At 44.7% G+C, this 12,528-nt stretch overlaps 1 protein-coding gene across 1 annotated transcript in view; it reads left to right on the forward strand.

Moving 5' to 3' along the window:
• Window positions 1-340: 340 nt before the first annotated feature.
• LOC121578884 (transmembrane protein 211) overlaps window positions 341-12,528 on the forward strand; it is a 169,462-nt gene continuing 157,274 nt past the window's right edge. Inside the window, exon 1 of the mRNA XM_045224566.1 lies at window positions 341-1,168. Within this exon, the coding sequence (XP_045080501.1) occupies window positions 851-1,168 (318 nt within the window). The 5' untranslated portion in view covers window positions 341-850. The remainder of the gene's footprint in view (window positions 1,169-12,528) is intronic.

The following is a 12,528-nucleotide window of genomic DNA, read 5'->3' on the forward strand; positions in this document are numbered from 1 at the left end:
CTACAAATGATAAGCAATAAGTATATAATATTCAGTGATTTTTATTTTTGTTTAAACGACAAAAACAGCGTTTTGTCCAATAATAATCAGGACTAGGTTATTTCACTGTAAATATAATTTCCTCTTGTTTCCCCCAGACAATTGCAGTAAAATATGGGCACTTTAGCAAATGTTTTGCCAAATGTGCAATCTTTATGGTTTAGTATCACTTTGCTCAAAAAATATATTTACCTACAGTAAGTAACATGAGAACACAAGTGACGGTTTACAACATTTGGGGATACGCCCACTTGAGTATTCCCAGTGCGCAATGACGCGCGCGCCAATGTGGACACTTTTATGTTGCCGACTGGTTACCACGCGTAACCAAAACCACTGTTTATCCTGCTGAACAAAGCGCGGCGACTCAAAACCGTACCCATAGACACCAACTGCAACACTAACCATTTTTTACATCTCGTGAGTAAGATTCGATTAAGATAATTTGATAGTTCCATATTTCCAGGCGGCGACCATCTACAGAATGACAGTTGCGCATCTCTGTTTCGGGTGTGACAAACAGCTTTTGTGTCCTGCGGTGACTCATATTTCTAGATTCTCAAGTATAGTCGCGGATAGCCTATTTAAAGGAAACATTACTTCTTTTTGAGGTGGCAGCTTGTTTACCTAGAAGTGCTCATGTTTGACTCTTTTATGAAATCCCGAGCAGATGTTTGGGTCACTGGAATATCCCTTTAAATCATCAATACGGATAACACATTGTTAACTATTTCTGTTGCTGCAGGAGGCTGCTGATGTAGTATTTGTTGGGGAGAGCTTCAGTGATCTCTTTTGGGTGTGTGAGCTCCAAATGCATTCATTGCTGGATCGGAAGAAGAAAGAAGCCGGGGTTGGTATCGATCTGTCTCCGAGCTACTCGTTGCCCCAAGCTGCGAGGATGTTCAGCTGTGTGGGCTGCTTTTGGGTCTTTCTGTCCTACGCTCTGGTCGCTATCTGTAGTTTCAGTTTTATATCACCTGCGTGGATTGTCAAGGACCATCTTAAAAATAAGGACTCTGTGAGCTTCGGCTTACTTTGGCACTGCTCCGAGTCCCTGGACCATATGTACAGATGCTACACCTTCGGAGGACTCGGGAAATTCGCTGAGATTCCATCCAGCTCGTGGCAGGTACATGACCATTCATGGATCATACATGCAACACTTGAATTAATGTGTTATGGTAACAAATTAGTAAACAGTGTTGCATACAATGGCAGCAATGTTTATTACATTGTTATTACATCTAAATTACATAGCAATTACATGATCATGCAGAGACTTCCAGAATCCACAAAGGATACATGTTCATTATGTTGTCTGTGATGAGCAAACATACCCCTGTGCCTTATAAGACCAGCTGAGAGAGGACTTTGAGTCATGGCAGCTCCTTCATCACTGTCGAGTGTTTTCAGGACTCCCAAGATAGTGACATTAGTGTTGTTGATGATGGACATGGCAGCATGCACAATCAATGAGATTGAGAAAGCCAACTAAAACCATAAACGGAACACTTGCTGCACACTGATCTCCAAAAGGAGTAGGTATAGATTTCCATTAGGTGTTGTTCAAAGCTGATAGTCAACAGGTGTTATTGAATTAGTTATGTCACGATGAAAGGTCCTTGCCCTCAGGTGAGACCTGTTGGCAAGGTTGGGGTTGTGGATTAACCTTCCACAGCAACAGTCTCTCTGGTGGATGGATGGAGAGGTGCCTAATGCCATCAGTGTCTACCCAGGGGAGTTATTGTTGGCTAATCTCTCACCAGCAGAGGGCAAGTGTTTGGCACCTTATCTGGCCGATATATGGGTTTCTATTCTGCCACTATTAGGAATTAGGTACCACTAATAGGTAGTACAGAACACTCAGGGAGGGGTAGCTACAGTAGTAATGAACTGTAAAACTGGCAATAAGGACCTGGCATTTCTTATGTTACTTATCATTATTTATTCGGAGCTAAATTGTTTGTTGGAGCTAAGGAGCTGGGCCAGGGTTAGCATGGCAGTTGAGTGAGATGACGGTATTGTAGTGCCATAGGGACTCTCTCACATCACACACTTCCACCTTCAGTCAGTGGGCTTGTTTCTTTAATTCTCAGAGGATAACTGGTTACATAACTACTGCCAGCCATAGACCCAGACACTGCAGGCTGCATTACTGGATACAGTTCCCTAGGATTTCAGTTTTTCCTATTCAGAATATGAATGCTTTGATTTGACAAAGTATAGCATAGTGCTTAATTTAGTTATGGTCATTAATGGGTCACAAACTATGAGGGAGAGATGCTCTTGCTCCTCTTGTTAAATAGCTTATGGTTTTTAACAATCAATGGTCTTCATGTAGTAGCAGTGATCCACTTTTGAAAACGTGTCAACAAGCATGAACCTTCAGTCTGTAAACACCAAAGATCTGTCATAAAAAACATTTTGAACTCCATTCAATACAGAATGAGGGCATGTGCTAAGAAATGACTGGGGTAAAGCAATGGGACCTTGTGTCAAGTTAAATCAAGAGATTTCACTGTGGCTGTCTAAGTGACTATGTTGGCTAACTTCCCTCCAAATGGAATTTGTGATTGTGTAAGTTATCTTATTTGCAACTCTGGGGCAGCCAGAAGCATGGGCCCCCCCAGGAGTCCAGTTGCATCTGCGCTGCATTGCACCATGGGCATTCCTGTAGAGCTGTCCAGTGCATTCCAGTGCTTATTTTCATTCTAGATTAGAAAGAGCAGGACCCACGACCATGTCTAAAAAAAAAACTGCAATAGCCCACTAACTTCCTCAGGAGTTATGATTATGTATGAGCAGGAGAAATTAACATATGAAAGGGAGATATTATTAAGTGGCAGTTCAGTTGTAGTAGCTAGGGGTTGTGTGCAGGAAATAATCAAATACGTAGCTACTATAGTTTTCCCACACAGGTAGAAGATGGATCAGGCAAACATGTCTGAGTAGAGTCCACAGTCTAATATAAAGCAGAGCAGAATGGGTTAATAATTGTAGTACTTTTAGCCCTTCATATTTTCAAATTATGAAGATTCAGGTGTTTGTGGATAGGAGGTACTGTATTGCTGAATGGGCATTCCTTTTATTTGTGCTGACAGCTAATGTTCCAGAGACCTTTGAAGAGTGTCATCACTTTATTTGAAGGGTTTCATCTCTGGGTTTTGATTTCTGAGTAGTCTCACCTGTTCAGACAGCCAGGCAGTACAGTACCTTTAGTACCCAGTGAGTTACTGACTGAGCGAAGTGTTTCTTGGACAGTGCCTAGTAAAAGTCTACACACCCCTTGCACAGTCTTCACATTTTGCTGCCTTAAAATCCGATCTAAAAAGGGATTAAATACGACTGAGTCGGGTTATACTCTTAACTTTATACGTGGGCTTTGCTCCTTTCATATTTATTTTAATCCTGACAAACTCCCCAGTCCCTGCTGTTGACAAGCATACCCATAACATGATGCTGCCACCACAATACTTGAAAATACAGATGATCAACAACATTGCATTCACTCCACATTACTGGCTTGTATGACAAAGAGAAAAGAAGGAAACCTGTGTTAAAAAATCCATTCCAAATCATCCATTATGTTTGCAACAAGCCCGTTTTGTAATACTGCAAGACAACACAGCAAATAAATAAACTTTTTGGCCTAAATTAAAAACTATAGGTTTGGGTCAATTCCAATACAAAACAACACAGTTCTATTTTTCAGCGAGACAATTACAAAAATGTTAATGCCAAAGACACACCAGAATGGCTTTCTAAGAGGTGTTCTTGAGTGGTCCAGTCTCAATCCTGACATAGATTTACTTGAAAATCAGAGACAAGGTTTGAATATTGTAGTCCATCAACGATTCCCAACCATATTTACAGAGCATGAGCAATTTTGACAAAAACAATGGATGGGTGTACAAAACACTAGGAACACCTGCTCTTTCCATGAGATAGACTGACCAGGTGAATCCAGGTGAAAGCTATGATCCCTTATTGATGTCACCTGTTAAATCCACTTCAAACAGTGTAGATGAAGGGGAGGAGACAGGTTAAAGAAGGATTTTTAAGCCTTGAGACAATTGAGACATGGATTGTGTATGTGTGCCATTCAGAGGGTAAATGGGTAAGACAAAATATTTAAGTGCCTTTGAACGGGGTATGGTAGTAGGTGCTAGGCACACCGGTTTGAGTGTGTCAAGAACTGCATTTTCCCGGTCAACAGATTCCTGTGTTTATCAAGAATGGTCCACCACCCAAAGGACATTCAACCAACTTGACACGACTGTGGGAAGCATTGGAGTCAACATGGGCCAGCATCCCTGTTGAATGCTTTCGTCTCCTTGTAGAGTTCATGCCCCAACGAATTGAGGCTGTTCTGAGGGCAAAAGGAGGTCCAACTCAATATTAGGAAGGTGTTCCTAATACTTTGTACACTCAGTGTATGTTGCCCTAAGAGTTGTGCAAAGTTGGTAGAATCTTATTCAGGTGCTGCCACCAATTATTAACTCTGGGGTGTGACGACATACAGCATTTTTTAAAATTTTGAACATTTTCTATAATTTTCTTTCACTTTGAAAATGTCGAGTAGGCTGTGTAGATCTGTAGGAAAAACATGAATCCTTTTAGATAAAAATTTAAGGCAGCAACATTTGAAGACTGAATGGGGTGTGCAGACTTTCACTAGGCACTATACATGGATACATCTGTGATCAAGGTGGCCTAAGCACAGCATCACAGTATCCCATGCAGCATCATAGTAGCACAGCATCCCAGTATCACGCCCCCATGGCCATTAATAAAGGTGAAGGGACCAGTTATTGGTTTGCAGATTATTCCGCTGATGTCCTGCTTTTTAAAACAACTCCACTGTTACAGGATGGGGTCGCAGTTCCGGAGCGACCCACTAGGTGTCATCCTCTGACAACCTTAGGCACCTCCTCACTCACAGTCTGGACTAATCAGTATCCTATTGGTGTCACCTGTGTCTACCTATTCACCTGTGTATTTATGCCCTCACTTCCCTGTGTTCCCTTGCTCAGTTTTCTCTGTTAGTTTCTCTATGTCCAGCAGTACTACTCAGTGTCTGATTGGAGATCTATGTACAGGTACTTGAGAAGTGTTCTCCCTGTTTCGTTATTTGTTTCAGTCGTAGGTATTTCATATTTTGGCTGTCAGCTGGTTTTTGGATACTTATTTGCTCCACCTTTCTTTTATCGTGATAAGTCTATTTTGTATTTTGGCTTCGGGACCACGAGTAAAGATCCTTGTTTCACCATCTCTGCCTACTGCCTACTGTCTATCCTGCACCGCACCTGGGTCACACCTCACACCAACCCTTACACTCCACCTCTCTCTCCCACACACATTTACATACACACACTTACACAAATACACACACAATATGCATGCCGAACACACAAAAACACACAGACACACACAAATATGCGCACACATACAAACACACATACGTATGCATTGTCACACACACACACATGCATATGCATGCATGTACACACCATGCGCACGTACACACTCACACACTAACTGACCCCACCCCCACCCCCAACACTCACAAACACACACACTACCACCCACAACCACCGCTTCCTGTTCCTCTCTGTATATGACAGGGTAAAAGGCCCCCCTATCTCAGAAAGCATGGGGTCTGTGGAGTCCATCATTGAGGGGCTGTGTTCAGCTGGCCTACACTGACAGCTCACACTGATCTGTGTGTGTGTGTGTGTGTGTACAGAGCCCAATAGAGGGGACAGAACAAGAAGGAGGGCTTCGGCTCTCTCACACTCCCTCTGTGCCTGGCCTAGATGTGCTCTGGTTAGTGTGTTGAATTTCTGTCCTCCCTCCATGTTTTAAAGCCCTGGTTGGCCTGCGCTGCCATCCAGCCTTGGCACTGAGGAGCCAGCCAAGAGATGTGCCAGGCTGCAGCCCTTACTGGCAGGCCTGATAGTGTCTGCTACTGTGGCAACTAGCTCTGGGGCGGAATGAGTGTGTTTAATAAACGGCTTGAAAACACATGCACAGATGTAAGACCTGATCTCGTAGAATAGAACACAAACGTGATACAATGGATTTATAAAGTAATTATACACTATTACAAAGTAATATAAGCAGTCAATATAATATGTTTTCTATACATAATTGCATAGTTTACTAAAGTATTAAGGAATGAACAGTAACAGAAGGGATTATTAGAATCAACCCTGATTATATCAAGTCATTTCTCCACCTCTCTCATAAGACTGACTGAGTTGTGTTGATGTTATCGTTTTCAAAGCAGCCTGTCCTGCATGCGCATTCTGGGGCTGCAGGCAGCAGTTGCAAGGTTGGTAGGTGTCAGTCAATCCAGGTGTTAGAGGTTGCCAGGTTGGAGGAAGTGTTAGCTAGGGACTTGTACTGTGACCTGCTGGTAGATAAAGTGTGAAGGAGGAGGAGGTGGTGCTCGTCTCACCTGCCAGAAGAATTTCACTTAAGTTGTTAGTAGCTTAGTGTGCTTCCAGCAGCCGAGGGCTGGCATCGCCTGGGCTCCACCCACGGCTGTAAACACTGGCACTGCTGGATTAACCTGGCCCTGTAGCACGCTGGATTAGTGCTCCGTCTTGACACATCCAACTGCTGTGTGAATGGTGTGTGTGTGTGTCATCTATGTGTGAGTGTATCTGTGTGTGTGTGTGCGTGTGGGTGTACTTCTACAAAGATTGTCATGGTTGCAATATAGATGAGTCATGGCCAGCCTCCAGAAACAGTGATTGAAAAATGTAGAAGTTCATCCTCATCTTTTGTTTCTCTTCAGAAAATGGCAGGTTGACAAGCCTGAGATTCCCAGGGTTTGGAGTGATCAGTTGTCTAGCAATCAACTCCACAATGCAATGCACAACACAATCCTCTCCTCAGATTTCCATACAGAGCTGCTAAAATGATGAGTCACACATTGTCCTTTCAGACATCTAGTTTTAAATACTTAATTTAAGTCTGTGAAAAACACTTCCTTCCTTATATATAAACCCCCCTAAACTTTCATAGTCCATAGCGACAGAATAGAGCTGGCTCTGAGTGGAAGTGGAATGCTCTTCAAATGGAATTAACTGAACTTTGGGATGGGGGTGGACAGTCCAGGCAATTCATATTTATTTCTGCGCTGAATCTGTTAAGGGCCCTCTGCCTGCCCAACAAAACGGGGAGCCTAGCCCCCGGGTGTTATCAGAGGCTGCTGCTGCTAGGTAATAAAATAATGGACGAGGCCTGTGTGTGTGTGTGTGTGTGAGTGTGTGTTGGTCTCTACTCTCAAGCTTGCAGGTCGGGCCAAGCCAGGAGCCAAGGTCCCAGAAGGGCCCACATCTTACAATGGCACGGGAGTCAATGGATTCCCTGTCACTCCCTGAGATATATACCAGTTACGCCCATGCACTTTCACAATGAAGAGTTGCAAAATCTCTCCAAATCGAAAGCACTCTGTCTGTCCCTTTCATGGTGCAGCCTGAGGCTAAGGTTTTTCTCCCTGTAGATTTAGTGTTAGCGCTCACCAATGTCTCTGTGTAATGTCTCCTCTCCTCCCCTCCACCCTTTCAGTAGGCGTAGGCCTCTGATTCATGGCTAATGGGATAGCTAGCTATGAGCTGCGGTGAAAGGTATTTGTCCAGGAATGTGTATCTCTACTATAGATGATGTTATGTGGCCTAATAATAATAGGTGTCTCCCCAGCAAACTGGGAATATTCCCAGAACATTAGCTAAGATTCCCATTAAGTTCTAGTTAGGGTTTTATCTAAAATTGTCACAATCGTTTATGGAAGATACGGACCAAGGCGCAGCGTGATAAGCGTACATTTTATTAAGTACTTTACTCACGACAAAACAACAAACAAACGATACGTGAAGTCCTAGGTTACACAAAACAAACCTTTAACGGAACAAGATCCCACACCGACTAGTGCCAAACAGGCTGCCTAAGTATGGTCCCCAATCAGAGACAACGAGATACAGCTGCCTCTGATTGGGAACCACCCTGGCCAACATAGATCAACACGATCTAGAAAACACAACATAGAAAATATGACATAGAAACTCCACACCCTGGCTCAACATTTAAGAGTCCCCAGAGCCAGGGCGTGACAGTACCCCCCCCCCCAAAGACGCGGACTGCGACCGCGCCACACAAACACAACAGGGTAGGTGGATCCGGCTCCGGGCGTGACCACCACTTTCTCTCCACCTCCCCGTTGCGCCCCTGATCTGGTCTGGCACCGCTGACTGGAGCTGGACCCGACAACGGTGGATCAAACCGTACAGGCTCCGGACTGGAGCCGCTGGCCGGAGCTGGACTGGACACCGGTGGAGCGGATTGCTCTGGCTCCGGAGTGGATCCGCTGACTGGAGTTGGACCGGACCCCGGTGGAGCGGATTGCTCTGGCTCTGGAGTGGAGCAGCTGACCGGTGCCGGACCAGGCACCGGTGGAACAGGCACGGGCCATGCCGGACTGGACACACGCACCACTGGCTTGGTGCGGGAGCAGGAACGGGCCGGACCGGGCTGACGACGCGCACCACTGGCCTGTGCGCGGGAGCAGGAGGGGCCGGACCGGGCTGACGACGCGCACCACTGGCTTGGTGCGGGGAGCAGGAATGGGCCGGACCGGGCTGACGACGCGCACCACTGGCTTGGTGCGGGGAGCAGGAACAGGCCGGACCGGGCTGGCGACGCGCACCACTGGCTTGGTGCGAGGGGCAGGGACAGGCCGGACCGGGCTAGCGACGCGCACAACTGGCTTGGTGCGAGGGGCAGGAACAGGCCGGACCGGGCTGGCGACACGCACCACTGGCTTGGTGCGAGGGGCAGGAACAGGCCAGACCGGGCTGGCGACTCGCACCACTGGCTTGGCGCGAGGGACAGGAACAGGCCGGACCGGACTGGGAACACGCACCACTGGCTTGGTGCGGGGAGCCGGAACGGGCCGGGCCGGACTGTGGAGGCGGACTGGAGGTCTGGAGCGGAGAGCTGACACAACCCGTCCTGGCTGAATGCCCATCTTTGCACGACACACAGGACGTACAGGACTGTGCCGGAACACTCGCGGCACAGTACGTGGCTCCGCATAACACGGAGCCTGCCCAGTCACACGCTTCCTAGCCTGAGTACGGGGAGTTGGCTCTGCTCTAACCCTAGGCTCCGCCAACCACCCTTTTAGCCCCCCCCAAAAAAAAAAATTGGGGCTGTCTCTCGGGCTTCCTCCCAAGGACGGCGATCCATTCCGGCCTGAATCTCCTCCCAAGTCCAGGATCCCTTCCCGTCCAGGATTTCCTCCCAGGTCCAGGCTGTCTGTTCCTGGACACGCTGCTTGGTCCTCTTTTGGTGGGATCTTCTGTCACGATCGTTTATGGAAGATACGGACCAAAGCGCAGCGTGATAAGCGTACATTTTATTAAGTCCTTTACTCACGACAAAACAACAAACAAACGATACGTGAAGTCCTAGGTTACACAAAACAAACCTTTAACGGAACAAGATCCCACACCGACTAGTGCCAAACAGGCTGCCTAAGTATGGTCCCCAATCAGAGACAACGAGATACAGCTGCCTCTGATTGGGAACCACCCTGGCCAACATAGATCAACACGATCTAGAAAACACAACATAGAAAATATGACATAGAAACTCCACACCCTGGCTCAACATTTAAGAGTCCCCAAAGCCAGGGCGTGACAAAAATTGGATGATAACATCCCAAAAACATTCAGAGAAAGTTTTTGATAAAAACATGTTTTAATTTTTTTTTTAAATATCCTTGGAATGTTCTCTTAACATTCACTAAAATCTGTACATCTGTAACAACCACCACAAAACATTCCCCAAAAGTTATCATTAGGTTTACAGGTAATGTAGTAACATAATGTACCAGTAATGTTTTCCCAGCAAAGCAACATTGGTTCTGTGAAAGTTTACAGAACATTCATTAGGTTGCGGCAAATTTTCTCATAACACAAAAACTGTCTATTCGTTTTGATGATTATAAAAAGTTTGTATAAAACATTCGGCTAATGTTGTAAGAATGTTCCTATAAGACATTTAATCTGTTGTTTAAAGGTTTGCAGAATGTTTCATTAGGTTGTGGGAACAGTCTGGTGAGAACATTGTGGGGACATCATGGCTGTAACTACATATAAGGACAATAGGAAGCAGAGGAGATCGAGACAGAGAAAGCAAGCAGAGAGTTAGTACAGTGGTTTCCAAATTTGGGGTCGGGACCCCATGTGTGGTCTCCTGAGAAAATCTGTACTAATCTTATCAAACAAGTTAGGAACTTAAATAAGATATGTTTTAAAAGGAACATCTCCACATGACCTATCTTCCCTATAGGCCTACAATAAAATCCAATCAAAATGAAAAACAGTTTTAAAGAATGCATACTTTTTCGTTTCGTCGCTGATGCTACGTGTCGGTGTGACTCATTTCTCATATTTCCCCCCTTTCAGGGGTATAACATTACAATTTTTTAGCTAATAGGCTATGTGTTTGTAGATCGACTGAGGTGAATGAACCTACAGCAGCCAAGGTGATAATGGCCGGGGTCATTTTTGCTTGTTTTTGCTGTTCTCCAAATAGCATTTTTTTGTTTTATTGTTTACTAAAACTCAAACCCTGGTTACGGCCTTGGGGACATCACAAAGATATGTTCCCAGAACACAAAAACTGTCCAGTTGTGCGGATGATTCTACAATGTTTCTTTTAGGGTGCAAAAAACATTCACCTGATGTTACAAGAACGTTCCCAGAATACATTTAGTCTGTTCTTTAAAGGTTCCCAGAATGTTTCATTAGGTTGTGGTAACATGATATGCTCAGTCCCCACAGTTGTGATGACATTCATAAACTGTTTGTTAGGTTACACAGGACATTCCATTAATGTTACTGTATAAGAACAAAATAAGTAAATTTGTATGACGTTCATAGCATATTTGTTTTAGGTTTAACATAATATTCCATTGATGTTCACGCAATATACATTTGACCTTGTCTTGTAGGTCCTCGGAACATTTCAAGAACATTTAGAAAATTGTATATTTAAGTTTGACCTAATATTACCACAACATTCTCAGCATGCAAATTAGAATACATCCCCATTATGTTTCACTCCAGGTTTAACAGCAATTCTCATTAGAGAACTGTATTGTAGGTAATATAGAGACACATGGCATTTTAATTTCATTCATAGGACATTTGAACTGCATTAATTCACACAAATATATTTTTTACACTTCATATGTTGACAGTCTGCACATGTGGGGTTTGAATTTGCAAGGTTTGGTTCCCAAGCCAGGTCTTTTATCCTCTGCACCACCAGGGAAGCTCGCTTACGTCTTCTTTTTTCAGTATATAGCCATGGCAGTATGGTCAATCAGGAATACATTGTAACGTTGTAAAATCATCCGCACAACTGGACAGTTTTTGTGTTTTGGGAAAATATATTTTGTGATATCCCCGCATTGTTCTCACGAAACTGTTCCCACAACCTAATGAAACATTCTGGGAACCTTTAAAGAACAGATACAATTTGTTCTAGGAATGTTCTTGCAACATCAAGCAAATGTTTTATACAAACATTCTATAATCATCGCCACGACTGGATAGTTTTTGTGTCATGAGAACATTTGCCGCGACCTAACGAATGTTCTGGGGACTTTTTTTGGGGGGTGTGCCGAGTCATATCTCCGTGGCCCTGGAGAGAGGACTGGAACGGAACGGAGCGGAGTGGCGGTGAGAGACAAAAGCAGACTGCTGCGTTACAGAAAACGCTAGAGAGCTTTGTCTGGGTGGATTGTCCTGACCTGATTCTATTTCTTACACAGAGAGACATCACAGAATGGATTGTCACGCATACACACCAGTGGCAGTCGGTGCCGTTTTAAGATGAGGGAGGACGATATTTTTTTTAATGAGCATGGCCTTATTTCTATTACAACATATTGGAAGAATGTCATTCATATTCCATTCACCGAGCTCAATGTAACATCGATAGGTTTAGGTTACTACATGATACTCAAATTTTCCCTATACCTATTGTGATGTCACGAGAGGCTGTGTCCTGGAGGGACGTTACATCCCCCTGAGATGGCTGCAAACCCAGACAGCTATGGCTCCATCTGCTGGTATGGTCGGGAACTCCAACCCTCTATGGCCAATCTTCCCACGCAGCTGAAACCAATCAGGAGCTGATGAGCTGAAGGTTTGTTGAAGGGAAGAGACACGGTCTCCAAGCGGGGCTCTCTGGAGGACAAGAGTGCTGCACGTCCACTTCCATGAGGAATATAAGGATTTGGAGATACTTACCTTTGGGAAATACTCACCTTTGGATATATGCACCTGTGGAAATACGTGTGGGACATTTGGAAGGACGTTTTGCTGGGTTGGCCACTAGCTGCAACGTGGAATACAGTAAGGCTGGGGAAAAGTTATTTGAGCGAGGGAGAGTTATGATTTTGGATGT

Source organism: Coregonus clupeaformis, chromosome 13 (genome assembly GCF_020615455.1).
Source record: "Coregonus clupeaformis isolate EN_2021a chromosome 13, ASM2061545v1, whole genome shotgun sequence".
NCBI classification, from domain to species: domain Eukaryota; kingdom Metazoa; phylum Chordata; class Actinopteri; order Salmoniformes; family Salmonidae; genus Coregonus; species Coregonus clupeaformis.